The following is a 16,572-nucleotide window of genomic DNA, read 5'->3' on the forward strand; positions in this document are numbered from 1 at the left end:
TTGTGTGCAGCATGTTCATTTAAAAATTGAGGAAACTGTGTGGAGGAAAAAAGAACAGGTGTTGGGCCTCAAGGCACTTTATGTTGTAAATTCATAAAGTTACTCTACAGTTGTTAAGGAGGTCCTGACACCCCTTTGGAGTTATATATACTGTCATGTTGCTTGTTTTTTCAGGATATGTGAACTGGTAAAGCAGGAGTGTGCACGAATAGAGCCCCAGGATGTGGAATGGAAGGCAGACATGTACTGTGCTGCACTCTTCAATGGAGTTTGGGAGAGAGCACAGATATGCTCTGACGTCACATCTAGCGACAGTGCAGAGGTAAAACAAGTGTTGCTCCCAAAAAACACCATCAAACTATTTTCTTTTAATCCAAGAGTTAAATGGCACTGAAAGTCAGTATTACATGTAAATAATCTTTTTTTTTAAATCCAACAAACTGCATGTTGGCAGAGATGTATATCATTTGCAGTTGAATATAATAGTAACTGTAGCTTGATACTTTCAGATAATAAAGATTTGTTGATTTTTTTAATTTATTTATTTTTTAATGGGAAGGTTGTAGGACTCCTCTGATTTACATTGTTATGCATGACTTTTTCTGTTACCTCTAAGGGTGCAAAATGAGGTCAAACCATTGATTCATAACAGCTGTCCAGACATACTAGAATTTCTCTTTAAATGCATAATTATAGCATTATCAACACTGATTATGTCTTTGCTGGCTGGTACCAGGTGAGACTGTGTGATCACGGAAAGATGATGAAGATCGATGTCAGTAACCTGCGACCGTTGCCATCTTCCTTGATTGGCTCCCTAGCACTTGAGTGCACTCTTAACGACATCAGGTTACACACACACAGACACTCACAGAGTTTAATTACAAACAAGGACACGTATAATATATTTGCCAATAAGAAGTAGGGCCAGGTTGTTTAATTTAAATGTAATGTCACAGTATGACAATTTGACAGTAGTAATAATAATAATAATCATAGTAGTTATGTTAACCAGTAAACCTCTGATTTTTTTAAAGTTTTTAATCAGTTAATGTGCTGTTACAGTTTTGTGATGGTGTATATAGATGTGTCCCCATTAGTTTTACTATAATGTGACAGCTTGATTTTGCTGCCATACAGTTTCAGTACTCTGGTTTGGATAAAAGGTGTACTACTCCAGTTTGTGTTTCTTTCTCACTTTTTCTTTTTATTTGCTCTTTGTCCCTTTTAGGCCCACGGGAGGCCGATCTACCTGGACAAATACAGCCTGTGACTCATTCTCCTATTACTTGACAGGAGCCTCGGCTGTTATGACGATCAAGGTCTTCCTGTCTTTTCCACCCGTTATCGCCCTGTCACTACCCGATCCATACCGGAAACCCGATCGGTACCCCGCATGCGCAAATCTTACGTCACTTCCTCTCTTTGCCAACATTGCGACATTCAATACATTTGAATGATACGGTTAGCGCCCAGTTAGCTCCTAGCATTTCTCGGCAGCTCTGCCTCCTTTTCGACTACCAGGACATTTAAACAATGAATAATCCGTATCCGCAACAAATTTTTGCTTTTCTCCTCAACAGAAAGCGTTCCCCGATTGAACAACAGCGCCGTAAAATAAGAAGAATGGTGCCTAATGACAGAGTTAATAATACAGACTTTATAATATGTCACGTGAAGATTCAGCAGCCAGATGAAGTGTTTACTGGCAATTGACAGTGATAGCGGACATTATCATCACTTTTCCAACAATCCTCTCCACACAGACAAGCATAAACACACTCGATTATCACTAAATCAAATTTAACACACGTTTGTAATGACGCTAATTCAGTTTACAATAGGGTTCATTCGCTCAGTCAGCAGGTGGCGGTATCCTCGTACACTGGGGAGTACACTGCCATTAAACGAACAGAAGAAGAAGAAAACCCCTGCACATGCGCGGTACGGATCGGGTAGACCCGATTTGTACGGTCTGACTTTGCACATGCGCAGTAAGGATCGGGAATCCCGATCTGTCACTATCTTTTAATTTTTTTATTTTTGTCTACATTATATTAAATGTTTCATTATCGGAAACATGTTAAGAGATACTTGTTATTCTTAACATCTTAACAGATACTCTGACCTGTAACTATCGTAAAATGCTTCGACCGGAAGTAGACACCTTTCACGCATGCGGGGTACCGATCGGGTTTCCAGTACGGATCGGGTAGTGACACGCCCAGTTTCTTTCTACTTTGATTTTTGCCTGTTTTTTTGGGTGGGGGTGTTTGTTTGTTTGTTTTTCTGCTTTTCAAAGTATGTTTCTCTCTACTACTTTCTCATTTTCAAGGAGTTAACAGATGAGCGTCCAGTACCTGTCACTTTGTTCTGCTCCAATAGAATGGGAGAGTTTATCAGCATTGCAGATTTTCTGGTTAGTGAAGGCCTCGCGCTCAGGCAAAGAAAACCAAGGTGTGTGAGTGCATGTTCCACATGCATTGTGGGGTCAGGTGTGTTGGTGTGCACAGGCTTATTCTCCTTCTCCAAATAATCTCTCTTAACCTCTTCTGAATCCCTGTACTTCTGGTAGACATTGCAAAACATCAGAAATATTGTAAATATAAGAAAACCAGACACAGCAGAGTTTATTTATTTATTTTATAACCACTAGTTGATATTCCAGTTTAAGCAAATGTTTCTAATGTATATCCTGTCTTTTGTTTGTGGCTTTGCCCTGTTGCAGCAATATTAATGTTCAGCAACCCAAAGACATGGATCCACCATCTACAGTGAGAGAGGTACAAAACAAGAGTGAGACAGAAACCAGTTCCCCATCTGTTCCTGTTATTTCCTTCCCCTTCCAGTCATCCACTGTCAGTGGTCACATGCCTCCAAAACCAGCCCCTCGCTCCATTATGACAGCTGAGAAGGTGATTATGCACACACCAAGATTTTGTGTTATAAAAATAGACAAAAATGTCATTAATGATAATGTGGTATATAATAATTCTCCAAGCCAATATTTGTGTGTGTCTGTGTATGCAGGTAAAGACTTCATTGTACCAACCCCCAGAGCTGCCATGTCTTGGTCACATTCAGATAAGCATTTCTGCTGTTGGAGAGGACGGTCTCATTTATGTGAGAACACAAAATGCAGGTACACAAAAGATCACGCCATTATTTTTATTTATATTTTTTTACCTCTACATACTTGCATAGCTTACATCTTATCATAGAAAGGAAATTGGGCTTAAAATATATTAACTGCGCTGCATATGCTTTAAATAGAAGTAACTGTCAAAGTTAGCTGTCAGGGCTGGACCTTAAGAACAGTCCTGTTGTTAAAAACAGTCATTAATAGGCCTGGAAAGTGCTGCTGTTTGTATCTGTTCTATTGTATTAGGTTGATTAAGTGTACCTGTCTAAAGTGAAAGTTAAAGTATATTTTGTCATCTGTCAGGTTATCAGCTGGAGCAGCTTAAGGAGAGGATTCAGCAGAGCATGAAGGCATTGCCCAGACAGAAGCCCTACACCTGGAAATCAGTCTTGGGCTGTGCTGTCATTGGACCTGACATGTTGTGGTACCGAGGACAGCTGTTGGAAGTGCTGGGAGGGCATGTTAAGGTCCATTTTTTTATTTCCTTTAGTGCTTTTAAAGTAAATGCATTTTGCATTTAATAATAATAAATAATACATTTTATTTGAAAGCGCCTTTCAAAACACTCAAGGTCGCTGTACACAGTAGAATAAAAGCGACATAAAAGCAAGAAGTTTACAGAATCACAAAAGCATAAGACATAAACAAATGAAATAGGAGAGTGGAAAGGTTATGTGGGATAAGCTATTTTGTACAAGTGGGTTCTGAGTTTGGACTTAAAGAGAGAGAAGGAAGAGATGTTTCTTAAATCAGGAGGTCGGGAATTCCATTTAAACAAGAGAAAAGCTAAAACCAAGGCCAGACAATGGATAGATTTCTGTAAGATACTGAGTATAAATTGACTGTATTTTTAGCTTTAGTGATATAAAAAGTAATATATGTTGCTTATTTAGTATTACCATCAATAGTTACACTTGATGGAATAATCTCTGATATTCCAACTACAATATGTCATCAATGGCAGCTGTAGCTCAGGTAGTAGAGCGGGTCACTAAATGGAAGGTTGTTGGTTCGATCCCAGTCTGCTCCAGTCTCCATGCCAAATATCCTTGGGAAGATACCAACCCCAGGTTGCTCTCCGATGCATGCATCAGAGTGTGAATGTGTATGAATGTTAGTTAGGTAGCACTGACAACTTAGAAAAGTGCTTGTGTGAATGGGTCTGATTGGGTGAATGAACAAATTGTATAAAGCACTATATAAGAACCAGTCCATTTACCAATATTATATGCTAAACTGCATATAACATTTAAAAACATTCATTTGATGGTACGTTAATACAACTTTTGTTCATGTTTATATTACCAGGTGCAGTATGTCGATTATGGTCTGGTGGAGAACATCCCGGTGGTTCATGTGTACCCCATCCTCCTGTGTGACGATGTACCTCAGCTCTGCATGATCTGCCAGCTGCTTGGCATCAACCCTGTAAGGAAGAGATTGTGTCTGTCACTCCATCCATCTTTTATTTTTTTTTAAAAAGACTGCTGATGTCACGTGATGCGTCGAGCTGAGCAGACGTGAGTTTATGAGCTCTGCACTGGACAGCTGTAAAATATTGGTATTTTAGCTCATTTTTGCCAACAAGTTGCCTCGAATATCTATATAATGTCTCTAGACGAGTTTTTCGCACACCCTGGATCAAGCAAAAAGAGAGAAATGGGCAAACGTGGAGTCAAAGCAAAAGCTAGCAGTGACCTGGTAGCTAGCAATTGCCCCGAAAAGGAGACCATGTGCGACGCTGAGGATGCACTAAGTACACTGCGGGATGACGTGATTGTGGACAAGGTGACTTCTAACATATCCAAGTATATGGATATCAAGATATCCGAAGTCATAAATCCAATAAACGAGCTCACCGAGAAATTCGACAATCTGATAGAAAGAATGGAAACCGTGGAGCAGCGGGTCTCGGACTTGGAAGATGTCACGGCTACAAATGAGCCACGTATTGCCGCTCTCGAGACCCAGCTTAAGAAGGCCATGGAGCGTCTGGAAAGCTTTGAGAATCAGAGCCGGCGGCAGAACGTGAGGATTGTCGGGATAAAGGAAGGCGCGGAGGGCAGAGCACCAGTGGACTTTTTAAAAAAATGGATACCAGAAGTCCTGGGCCTTCAACAGGGTGCCATTACAGTCGACAGAGCCCATCACACTGGACCACCTATGAGGCTTACCGGCACAGAGGGACCGCGTGCAGTACTGGTCCGGCTTCATTACTACACCGATACACAGAGGATTCTCCAGGCTGCCAGGGCTAAAGGTACCGTAAACACAGAGGCAGGAAAAGTATCCTTCTATCAGGATTTCTCCGCCGAGGTGGCTCGAAAGAGAAAGGAGTCGGCGAATGCGCGTAAAGCTCTCCGAGAGGCGGGGATCAAATATTCCTTCCTTTATCCAGCCATCATTAAAATATTTAACCCCGATGGCACCAGCATCTCCCTCGCGACCACCCAGGACGTCAAGGACTATATGAGCAAATTGCCAAGACCTAAATAAACTGTTGGTGCACGACAGCGTCATTGTAACGTAAGTTACAAACTCAAGGCTTACAGCATTATAGTATTGATAACGAGCTACGGTATAGAGTATACTTTGATTTTTGACATACACTCCAGTGCAGGGATGTTACGCGTTTGTGGCCCCCCACAGCTGTACTTTAGAGTAGGGTACATCTAGATGTGTAATTTATTTTTTGTTATTTTGTGTTATTTGTGTTGGGGAGGGTTGAGGTTTCCAGGCTTTGTGTTCAGGTTTTGCTGGGAACCAGTGTTCTTGTTTTATGCTCAATTATTTTGGTTAATAGGCTCAGACTGGTCAAATGTAGATTTGGTTAAATATGTAAACAGCACAATATATACATTACTTTTCCTATATGTCAGTTAAGATAAGTACTTGGAATGTTAAAGGGTCCAACAATGTGGTGAAAAAAAAGTCCATTTTAAATTCTCTGAAGAAAGATTTGACTCGCATTGCTTTTTGCAAGAAACCCATTTGACAGATGATGAACACAGAAAATACTGTAGAGAATGGGTTGGTCAAATTTTTTTCTCATCCTACTCCACAAATAAAAGGGGGGTTATTACCCTTATACACAAAAATCTTCCCTTCAATGTTACAGCCACTCACAAGGACAATGAAGGAAGATATATATTGGTTAAAGGGATGTTGCATGGGGAAACTGTTCTCCTAGGTAATATATATGCGCCGAATGCACAGGATGGCGAATTTTATACGGTATTATTTAGTCAATTAGTGGACATGGACTGTGCTAATATAATATTAGCGGGTGACTTTAACTGTGTTTTATGCCCTAAAATGGATAAATTTCCCCCACAATCTATCTTGACCAAAAACTCCAAAGCCCTTTGGCAAATTATAAATGAGCTTGACCTTATAGATGTCTGGCGACACTATAATCCACTATCTAAGGAGTACACTTTCCATTCTAACCCTCACTTGTCAGCATCTCGTATAGATTATATTTTTATGTCCAAGTGTATCAGTCAGTTAGTTCAGCAGGTAAATATTGGTCATATAGGTCTCTCTGACCATGCTCCTGTTGTCTTAACCATTCAACCCATGAGACATATTGAGCGCTCTAGGTCTTGGAAGATGAGCACACTGTCTCTTTTGGATGAGAAATTTATACATTTCACAACAGAGCAAACAACAGTATTCTTAGAAATAAATGATAAAGAGGAGATAGACACGAGAACTTTATGGGATAGCTATAAGGCTTACATGAGAGGGATGATTATTTCATACACAAGTCATAAAAGGAAGCAACGATTAATAAGGCAGTTAGAGATCGAGAATAATATAAAAAAAGCTGGAGAAACAATACTATGTAACAAAATCAGCTGAAACATTAAGTGAGCTTAATATTGCCAGGACATCTTTGCGTAATTTGATAATGCGAAAGGCTGAAAGAGATGTCCTTCTTGCCAGACAACAGCTTTTTGAATCAGCTAGTAAGCCTAACCGCTTTCTGGCTCGTCTTGCAAGGAATACTCCATCAAGTTCCTTTATCACAGCTATTGTGGATGTGAATGGTGAAAGACAAGTAGGAAACCGTCAGATTAATGAGTGCTTCAGAGAATTCTATACAAACTTATATCAATCTGAGATGGACATAACAAGGCTTAACTCAGGCTTCTTCCTAAACGACTTAGTATTCCCTCAGCTTTCTGAAGATCAGGTAAGCCTGCTGGAGTCACCCATAACAATGATAGAGGTGGATAAAGCACTCAAGTCAGGGAAATGTCCTGGGGCAGATGGTTTCCCAGTAGAATTTTTTAAGGTAATGAAAATGAAGTTAAATAGTTTATTATTAAGGGTTTTTAATAAAGCATTTGAAGAATCGAAACTCCCAGAATCTATGTACCAGGCTAATATAACATTGATAGCTAAAAAAGATAAAAATCCAGAGTCATGCTCATCTTACAGGCCTATTTGTCACGGCTGCCGAGGCGAGCCGTGTGGAGTTGGAAAAAGGACCCAAGAGCAAGCAGTGTATGAAAAGATTAGTGGAGTTTATTTACAAGGTGTCAGTGGCGGGAACAGAAAACGAATAATGAGACAAACTAACGGAAACCTAAACTGGGAAAACTAAAGAGCAACTAGAAATCCACAGGACACAGGGTGAAAGGCAGAGAGACGCAGACTGACGGAGGATACAAAAACGCAGAGAGACACAGATGAATGCAGAAAAGCGCGGACTTACATGGAGTAATACAGACGAACCGGCAACAGGCAGGAGAACACACAGGGCTTAAATACACACACCAGTAATCAGGGGATAAGAGACAGGAGGGCAACACAGCTGGGAGAAATCAGAGCTGACGGGACAGGGGAAATGTAAACTGAACACACTCACATCAGACATGAACCTTCAGAATAAAACAGGAAATTAACAGACAGAGAACCAGACAGGACACTGAACTTGACAGGCAGACTCATGAGCAGACACAATAACACCATGGACAGACAGAGGGAACACAGAGAAGTGGGAGCAGGCAGGCAAAGAACAGAAACCTAACAAATGGCAAAATAACAACAGAATACACACTCTGAATGAACAAAAGCATAAGGAAACACAAAACACTGAGTCCTCAGACTCAGGACCATGACACTATTAGCCTTCTTGGTGCTGATAATAAGATACTTTCAAAGATACTGGCTCTTAGGCTAGAAAAAGTAATGTGCTCTATCGTGCATGCTGATCAGACAGGCTTTATTAAGGGGAGGAATTCTTATAATAATACTCTACGCCTATTTAATATTATTCATTTTTTAAATTTTCATCAGATCCCTGGGGTTGTTGTCTCTATGGATGCCGAAAAGGCATTCGATAGAATTGAATGGGAATATATGTTTGAAATAATGAGAAGATTTGGGTTTGGAAAAAACTTTCTGGGGTGGATCAAAATTATATACAAATCACCAATAGCATCTGTGTTAACTAACGGCTTGTTATCTTCCCCATTTTCACTGAGCAGAGGTACAGCACAAGGTAGCCCATTGTCACCACTATTATTTGCTTTGGCCATCGAGCCCTTGGCCATGGCCATTAGACAAAATCCAAGTGTTCTTGGAGTTAAAATTGGGGATAGACAACATAAAATTCTGCTTTATGCAGACGATATTCTTCTGACACTGACTGACCCGGTTAACTCTTTACCCGTTCTTATTAGGTGTATCAAGGACTTTGGTCTTATATCTGGATACAAAGTAAATTTTGATAAATCTGTTATAATGACTTTGTGTAGTGGAGGGGATAATGAACCTTTATATGTTAAACCTTTTCATTGGGCACCATCAGGTTTTGTATATTTGGGAGTTAAAGTTACACCAAATGTTGGACACTTGTATAGAGAAAATATTAATGGAATGGTTCAAGATCTTCGGGAGATGCTGACAAGATGGAGATCACTTCCGATATCATTTTTGGGAAGAATAAATCTCATTAAAATGGTAATCCTACCGAAAATATTATATCCCACAGGCATGTTGTTTGCAATCTTGAAATCAGAAGATATTAAAGTAATTAACAAGGCTATAGTGGATTTCATTTGGGCAGGAAGAAAACCCAAAATTAAATTGGAGACACTACAGTTACCGAAAGATCTGGGCGGGTGGGGAGTGCCAAACATAGAAAATTATGTCCTCTCAACACAAGCGAGGGTTCTTTCTTCCTGGATACATGAACATTCTGATCTGCCATGGCTAAATATTGAGGAAGTATTATGTAAACCATCCTCACCTGTTAACTTCTTAGGGAAACGTCTAAATGACTTACCTCACGTAATAAAGCATAACCCACTGATATATAATGCTATGTGGACGTGGGGAAAACTGAGAAAAATTTTTAACAGTAGTCTTCTGTTTAATATCTTGTCAACGTTTATAAATAATCCAGACCTTCTGCCACAAAACATAGGGTCAAGCTTTGTGGGATGGCATAAAGTAGGTGTAAAGAGGTTTTATGACGTCTTTAAACATGGTGAGTTTAAATCATTTGAATCCTTGAAGTCCCAGTATTCTATGTCAAAGACTGAGTTTTATAAGTATTTGCAATTGAGAAATTATGTGTTAAAAAATGCTAAATCATTACAAATCTCAACTGTCTCTTTTCGGTTGGAGAAATTTTTTCTGGATAATAGGGAGCATAAACATTTTGTATCAAAGTTTTATTCCGAGATTTATGCCCTAATTGTGGATAAACTGGCATGGTTGAGAAAATCTTGGGGGACGCTGCTTAAATGTGAAATAGATATACAGGCATGGGACAAAATTTTGCTCCTTCCATCCAAAATCTCTGTTTGTAACCGATTTAAAGAACTGCAGTACAAAATTTTGCACAATGTGTATATTTCTCCGTATATTCATAGTAAGTATAATATGGGAATATCTCCAAACTGTCTCAAGTGTAAGGTCAGAGTGGGCACTAGATTCCACTGCTTGTGGGAATGTGCTATTATTCAGTCATTTTGGAGGTCTGCGCCAATATTAGTACAGCCATTGGTCATCAGGTGACAGAAAACCCATTAATGTGTATATTGGGATATATTCCTGTCTCACTGGTACAACATGAGCATGTAATTCAGTCACTGTTGATGTTGGCCAGGAAAAGCATTATGTTGAGATGGGTGGGGGCTGAGCCTCCCTCCATTTCTCTATGGAAGTCGCTCATCATTGAAGTTATGACTCTGATCAGGCTGGGACATTATATTGATGGGAGCTCCCGAATTTTTGTGGACAAATGGAAGAGACCACTGGAAGCACTGGGAGTAACCTATAAACTGGATCCTAGAGGACAACAGTTATGGACATAATGTTGTAATATTCTAGTGCTGTGTAGTGTTATTATTTTGGATGTGAACCAGTCTTATATTTGTTGGGGGAAAAAGTTAAATAAAAAAAAAAAAAAAAAAAAAAGACTGCTGATGGAATAAATGTTTATCCCTGAAGAGCAGCAGAAGATTACCTCCTCCATAAAGCCAGTTATAGTTTCTAAAATGAGAGCCTAATTACAATGTTTTTCTTGAATACAATAGAATCAAAGTGGAAATAATTCTACTTTTGTGCCTCTGTTTCTTCAGGTTGGTGGTAAATGGCAGCAGGATGCAGTGGCCTTGATGAGAGAGGTGTTACTAAACCGCAGTGTGGATATGAACGTTGTGGTAAAAATGCACAAATGAGTCATTGTTTATAAACATATGTGGACAATTATATGTATATGATCCCTTGTGTGCATTTGTTTTCGTGTGGTAGGAGCTGCCAGCTGATCCAAGAGGACCTGTCACTGTTGAGCTCTTCATAGATGGTTTGAGCCTCAGCAGGATCCTCTGCCAACATGAACATGCCTCCATGGATCGGACTGTGTCGCCAGATAAGGTCTCTGTGTGTGATAGACTGTTTTTTCCGAAATTAAGCAATGCCAGTAATTTACTCAGGAGTATGTGTGCTTCTCTGCAGCACCTCACAGTGATGCCTACTGCTCCCGTCTTTGACGTCTGGGATATTAACACTGAGGTATTATAATAAGACTGAAGAAATGTGTAAATTTGGCTGATCTCACCATCAAGGTCATCTTCTCATGTACCTGGGGGCAGTTTTCATTGATATTATAAGACCTATAATATTACTCAAGCTGTAAGCTTTTTACAGTAATTAAAGCAAGTTATGCTTTAAATCTGTTTCCTGTGTTATAGTGTGCATAAATAGATCCTATGTAGATGCATCAGAGTCTCTACTCCACCTAGTGTGCAGATGGGGTATAGGACCAATAATGATGATGTGTTTTCAGGGTTTGAGAGACCCGGAGGAACTAATGCTGGGGTCCTTTACCTACCCGAACTTGCAACAGGAGGGGGAGCACTTTAAAGTTGTGGTCAAGCATATGTGTACCCCCAATGAGGTAGCGACTCTCTACATTATAAATTATATACATAATTCCTGTTGTCATATTAAAAAATGTTTATAATAAACAAAGCGGATAAGAATAATGTTGTTAATAAGAGATTGTTCTGTTTCCCCTGCAGCTCTTCCTGTGGCCTTTGGAAGGAACGGCTGATGTAAAGGTTAACGGAGAGTCTCTAGATGAAGCTTTGACCAGAATCAATAGAAACATTGACACGCTGCCACGACTTAGCAACTTCCCCGAGGGTAATGTTTCACTTTATCCAGACACAGATTTAAAAGATTTAAGCAAGTAACATCTTTGAGATATATCTGAAATGAACAGAGATATTAGAAGCACAGATATTCTTTACTTAAGCAGATGTGGAGATTCATTCACACTGCAAAGTCTTTGCCTCCAGTTTTGACTTCTTACCTTCCTGTAATAGCGATTATGTGGCAGTGCTGTCTAAGCAGCGACACCTATCGTTCAGGAGAATACTGCAGCAGCTTCCTGTGCCTTAATGGTGGGCATAAATAGTAGTGACTGTGTGATGATGTTACAGAGGTGCGCAACGTGACCAATGCAGAGGGTATTCTGACCCCTTTAGAAATGTCAAAATATTGAAATTACTTGTCACCTAAAATAAGTCCTACACTCTTTATGTGCATTAGCTAGATGATGACCATGACCACAACTTGTGGACTTCAACACCAAAAACACTGTTGTAGCTCATTAGGGCTCATTTTAACCTCTGAGTTTAGTGCTGTCAATGATGTATAAATCGTATGATTTTTGCCTCTTTCTTCGCTGACAGAAGGCAACAGTGATGGATACACCAGTAGGATGTGTTAATGTTTCCTTCATTTAGATTTAAATCTATTAGAATTGTCAAGATGTGCAGTCACAGAAAATAACAAACCTTAATGAGTTAGTAATGTACCCATTTTGAAAATGTAGAGTTTTAAGAAGAGAGATTTGTTTAAAAAAGTAAAAGGTTGTCAGAAAAATAAATACTCCAGTTAAGTACAGATACTTGAAAATTCTACATCTTAACTACAATAACAAAGTATTTGTACTTGGTGGTCCCCATCTTTGGAAATATACGCAATGTTTACCATGCATGTAGCATTTCATCAAATGTTAATGTGGCTTTTCGTGTTTCAGTGACATGCTTGATTTCCCCCTCCTCTCCCTCCTCTATTCATGTATCTGTTCACACACTGAAGATGGCTTAAAGTAGAGCTGGGCGATATAAGATTTTTTCATATCACGATGTTTTTTTCATTTCAGGCAATAACGATATATATCACGATATAAGCCAAATAACTATATTTGTAAGATTTAAATGTGCCGTTGCTCACAAGTAAAATGTGAAATAATCAGCAGCTTGTTTTTATTTAAATATTTATTTCCCATAATAAGTTCAACAGGGTAGATGTACTTAAGGAACATGACTTTTTCAGATAAATAAAGGCAAATATTGCAAACTACACAAAAGGCAGCCGCTAAAGCGTTTAAGTTTCAAAATAGAACAAACGAAACAGACTAAATTGTCAATTCCACTTAGAAACAAAATATTAATTCTAAAAATAAATCTTAGTTTGTTTTACAGAAGAACAGACAAAACTGACTAACTTTTGTCAGTATCAAATAAACTGAGAACTAAAAGGAAATTCTCAATCTCTCCTTGTTGTATAGCTGAGCTTTTCAAACAGTTTTAACAGTTACTTTAGTCTGACAAAAGCCGAATGACGAATTAGCACTTTCAGTCAGAGATTGAGCTGCACCGCTTTATTGTATTACCAGACTTGCTTTCGGCACAATTTACAGTGCACGCTACTCTGTTTTTTGTCAGACTTGAAATAGCCGAAATACCTTCACATTACGGAACTTCTATGGCTCTTCCGCTCGACAATCTCTCCTGCATTGGAACCATCATCTGTTTTCTCTTCGGTAACCTTCGGTCACGCTCTGTTGATTTTTCTCTAGTCGGCACACTCATTTCCTCCATTACCCGGGCGGCACGGCGGCTGGCTGCTTGCCAAACAAATACGTGCGGCGCCGGTGTTCTGGGAATCCATCCTACCTGGCAAACCATCCTACGCGTTGTTTCTGCGCACAACACGAAATTCAGTGGCAAATTGTCCTACCTTTTGTGAATATTAGCTAGAAAAATACTCTGACCGGTAAAATTAACTGCCAAACCCACCTACCTTTGTGAATGTCACCTACAAGCATACTTAAACTGCTAAAATTTTGTGGCAAATCGTGCTACTTTTGTTAATCTGAGCTAGAAGCATACTTTAATAGCTACATTTCAGTGGCGAACCATCCTACCTTTCTGAATATGAGCTAGAAGCGTACTTTAACAGCTAAAATTCAGTGGCAAATCATCCTACCTTTGTTAATAACAGCTACACACATACTCTGACTGGTAAAATTAAGTGCCAAACCATGCTACCTTTGTGAATGTTACCTACAAGCATACTTTAACGGGTAAAATGAAGTGGCAAACCATTCTGGCTGTATGCATATGAGCTACAAGCATACTCTGATGGGCAAAGTTAAGTGGCAAACCGTCATACCTACTTAAATTGATGCTGGAATGACTCTGTGACAGCAGAAATGTGCATAAACTACTTACGGTAGCACGTTTTGCCAAAGTAGGATGGTTTGTCAGAACACCGGCTTGGGACTTGTGCTGTACGTAACAAGTCACGTGACGCGACGCTGCGGCTGTGATTGGTTCGGCTCTGCGCTACTTAATTTGGATTGGCTGTTTGTTTTTTTTTGTTTGTTTTTTTTTTTTAAAGAGGACAAGAGGGATGAGGCCTATCGCAATAGTTTAATTTTTCTATCGAGAAAGTTATTTCGCAATACATATCGTTATCGTTCTATCGCCCAGCTCTAGCTTAAAGCAAGGAATACTGTTGCTTTTTACCGGATGACAAGCAGTCACCAAGTCGCAGCCGATTCTGTGCAAGACTCACTAAGTTGGGGCCTCCCAACACTCTGTGGTTTCCAGGTGGTCCATGTCTCGCTGAGTACAGTGATGGAAAGTACTATCGAGCCAGGTTGATGAAGTTCATCAGTGCAGAACCTGTCATGCTCCTGGTACAACACGTCGATTTTGGCTCTGATGACACTCTACCTACCAGCAAGTATGAATCTTATCATCCTACTAGCACACTTCCTCTGAAAAATATGAGAAAATGTAGAAACATGCTACAGACCAAGTGTTGGAAAACTTTATAGGCATTAAATTTGTGGCTTGTCGTAGAAAAATGACGTGGAGAAGAAGTGAGAGGGATATATCTTCTGGTGACAATGCTGACACAAAATCACTGGGTTAAACTGGGTTTTCAGTATTACATAGGTGGTTCACTTACTGGGTAAATCATCATGGTAATTAATTAATCAGCAAGTAGAGATTTGAGCATATGCTGCCATTCCTTTCTGTTTTATGTGAACACACTCGCAGCTAGTTTGAGAAACCCTAGGGTGACTTAATCCAGTTGATAAACACCATCATGTGACCGCTTAGCCTGACTGCTGATGTTGGTGTAAGTGAAGCCAGATAAGAAAAAGATATCCTGGCTTTTAATGTAGGCTCCAGTCTTAAGCTGCTGTTTGTTTAACTTTGAATTTCTTTGAGACCCACCCTGAATGGGGTTTATCTACTGATAAACAGATGATGTGGACATGCGGATGTGTTGAGTGGCGTTCTCATAATGTGTTGCTTCCTGGCAGGCTGCGCCAAATGCCAGCTGAGCTGCTGGAGTTTCCATGTAGGGCACTAAAAGTCAAAGTCGCTGGCTTCAAAGCTCCGAGTGTCACAAGGGAGGAAAATGTGCTGCCCTACAGCCCCAAATGGAGCATGAAGGCTGCAATGGAAATGATCGACCTGTTACACAAAAACATCACAGCCTCTGTTGTGGTATGAAACACACACAACATAACTGTTTTTAAAACTAAGAAATTACATTCAAAAGACATAAGTTTCATTTATTAAAGAAATGTCATTAAAAATGTGCCATGATAGGTTTTTGGAAACAGTACTAAACTAAACTAGCTGTGTTATCTTTCACTGTGAGCTCTAAGATAACACAACAAACATAAATGTTGTTGCTGAAAATGTTTTCTCAGCAGATGGAAACCTGCTTTCCTTAAGTCAGTTTTTACTAGCAGTCCTATTTACGGCCTTCATGGCCCTTTTATTCTGTGTGGCACTTCTGATTTTTTTGTAAATACAAACAAATTTTTCATACGTTTATATATAAAGGTCAAGAGCAAATGTAATATCAGTAATTCACTTTTCATACAGAAGAAAACAAACATATGGGGATCATAGTTATTCTCTGCCAAGCCCTGGAGTTATATGTAACAAAACAGGTTAATGATTCAGTCAAAGACAAAGAGGCCGTGAAAATACTGCCTCGTCTTCAAGGACATCAAGCTGCAGTTTTGTTCTGAATGCACAAATCCTCACAGTATTTTGTTTACCACTGTAGAATAGGGCTAGCTCCCATCATGTTGATGTGGTGCCAAATGTGTTGAAGATTTCCAGCATCTTAATGAATCTTTACCATAACTTTTGACTTAAAGGATCCACCAACGGACACTGCCATTGTGTAACAAATAAATAATAAATGTGTATGTAAACAAGACTACCTAATAACTTCAAATCAGGCAGAATAAGTCCTGTGTTGCACTCTTTATACTGTCAAATCTTTGGTCTCACAGCCTGAGAATTTTTTTGTTTGCTTCCAGTCAGTATCTCACTGTCCTCCTCGGTTTAGGCTCAAGAACCAGAGCTCACAGTGCTGCTGTACAGCGAGGATGGAGAGTTGGTCCATCTGCCTCTGGTGACCAAAGGACTGGCAGAACTTGAGTAAAGTGGAAAGACACCCTCCAAACACTGTTCAGGTAAGTTTTTAGCATTTTATTTCAAGCACCAAAATTTCTTTAGAAAGAATGCTTTCTGAAATGTCTGCATCTGTATGATTCGAGTTGTCCACAGTCATTC

General features: G+C 39.6%; 1 protein-coding gene across 1 annotated transcript in view; it reads left to right on the plus strand.

The window, feature by feature from the left end:
- Positions 1-16,572, plus strand: part of rnf17 (ring finger protein 17) — a 41,913-nt gene that overhangs the window by 23,529 nt on the left and 1,812 nt on the right. The window contains exons 22-37 of the mRNA XM_085383602.1: positions 175-322; positions 737-849; positions 1,232-1,322; positions 2,336-2,457; positions 2,729-2,915; positions 3,031-3,142; positions 3,446-3,609; positions 4,451-4,570; positions 10,744-10,824; positions 10,916-11,038; positions 11,120-11,176; positions 11,451-11,561; positions 11,686-11,809; positions 14,572-14,707; positions 15,297-15,483; positions 16,346-16,472. Of these exons, the coding sequence (XP_085239728.1) occupies positions 175-322; positions 737-849; positions 1,232-1,322; positions 2,336-2,457; positions 2,729-2,915; positions 3,031-3,142; positions 3,446-3,609; positions 4,451-4,570; positions 10,744-10,824; positions 10,916-11,038; positions 11,120-11,176; positions 11,451-11,561; positions 11,686-11,809; positions 14,572-14,707; positions 15,297-15,483; positions 16,346-16,441 (1,972 nt within the window). The 3' untranslated portion in view covers positions 16,442-16,472. The remainder of the gene's footprint in view (positions 1-174; positions 323-736; positions 850-1,231; positions 1,323-2,335; positions 2,458-2,728; positions 2,916-3,030; positions 3,143-3,445; positions 3,610-4,450; positions 4,571-10,743; positions 10,825-10,915; positions 11,039-11,119; positions 11,177-11,450; positions 11,562-11,685; positions 11,810-14,571; positions 14,708-15,296; positions 15,484-16,345; positions 16,473-16,572) is intronic.

The sequence above is a fragment of the Rhamphochromis longiceps genome, linkage group LG16, assembly GCF_057381845.1.
Source record: "Rhamphochromis longiceps isolate RC_006_pf linkage group LG16, R_longiceps_female_GT1.1, whole genome shotgun sequence".
NCBI classification, from domain to species: domain Eukaryota; kingdom Metazoa; phylum Chordata; class Actinopteri; order Cichliformes; family Cichlidae; genus Rhamphochromis; species Rhamphochromis longiceps.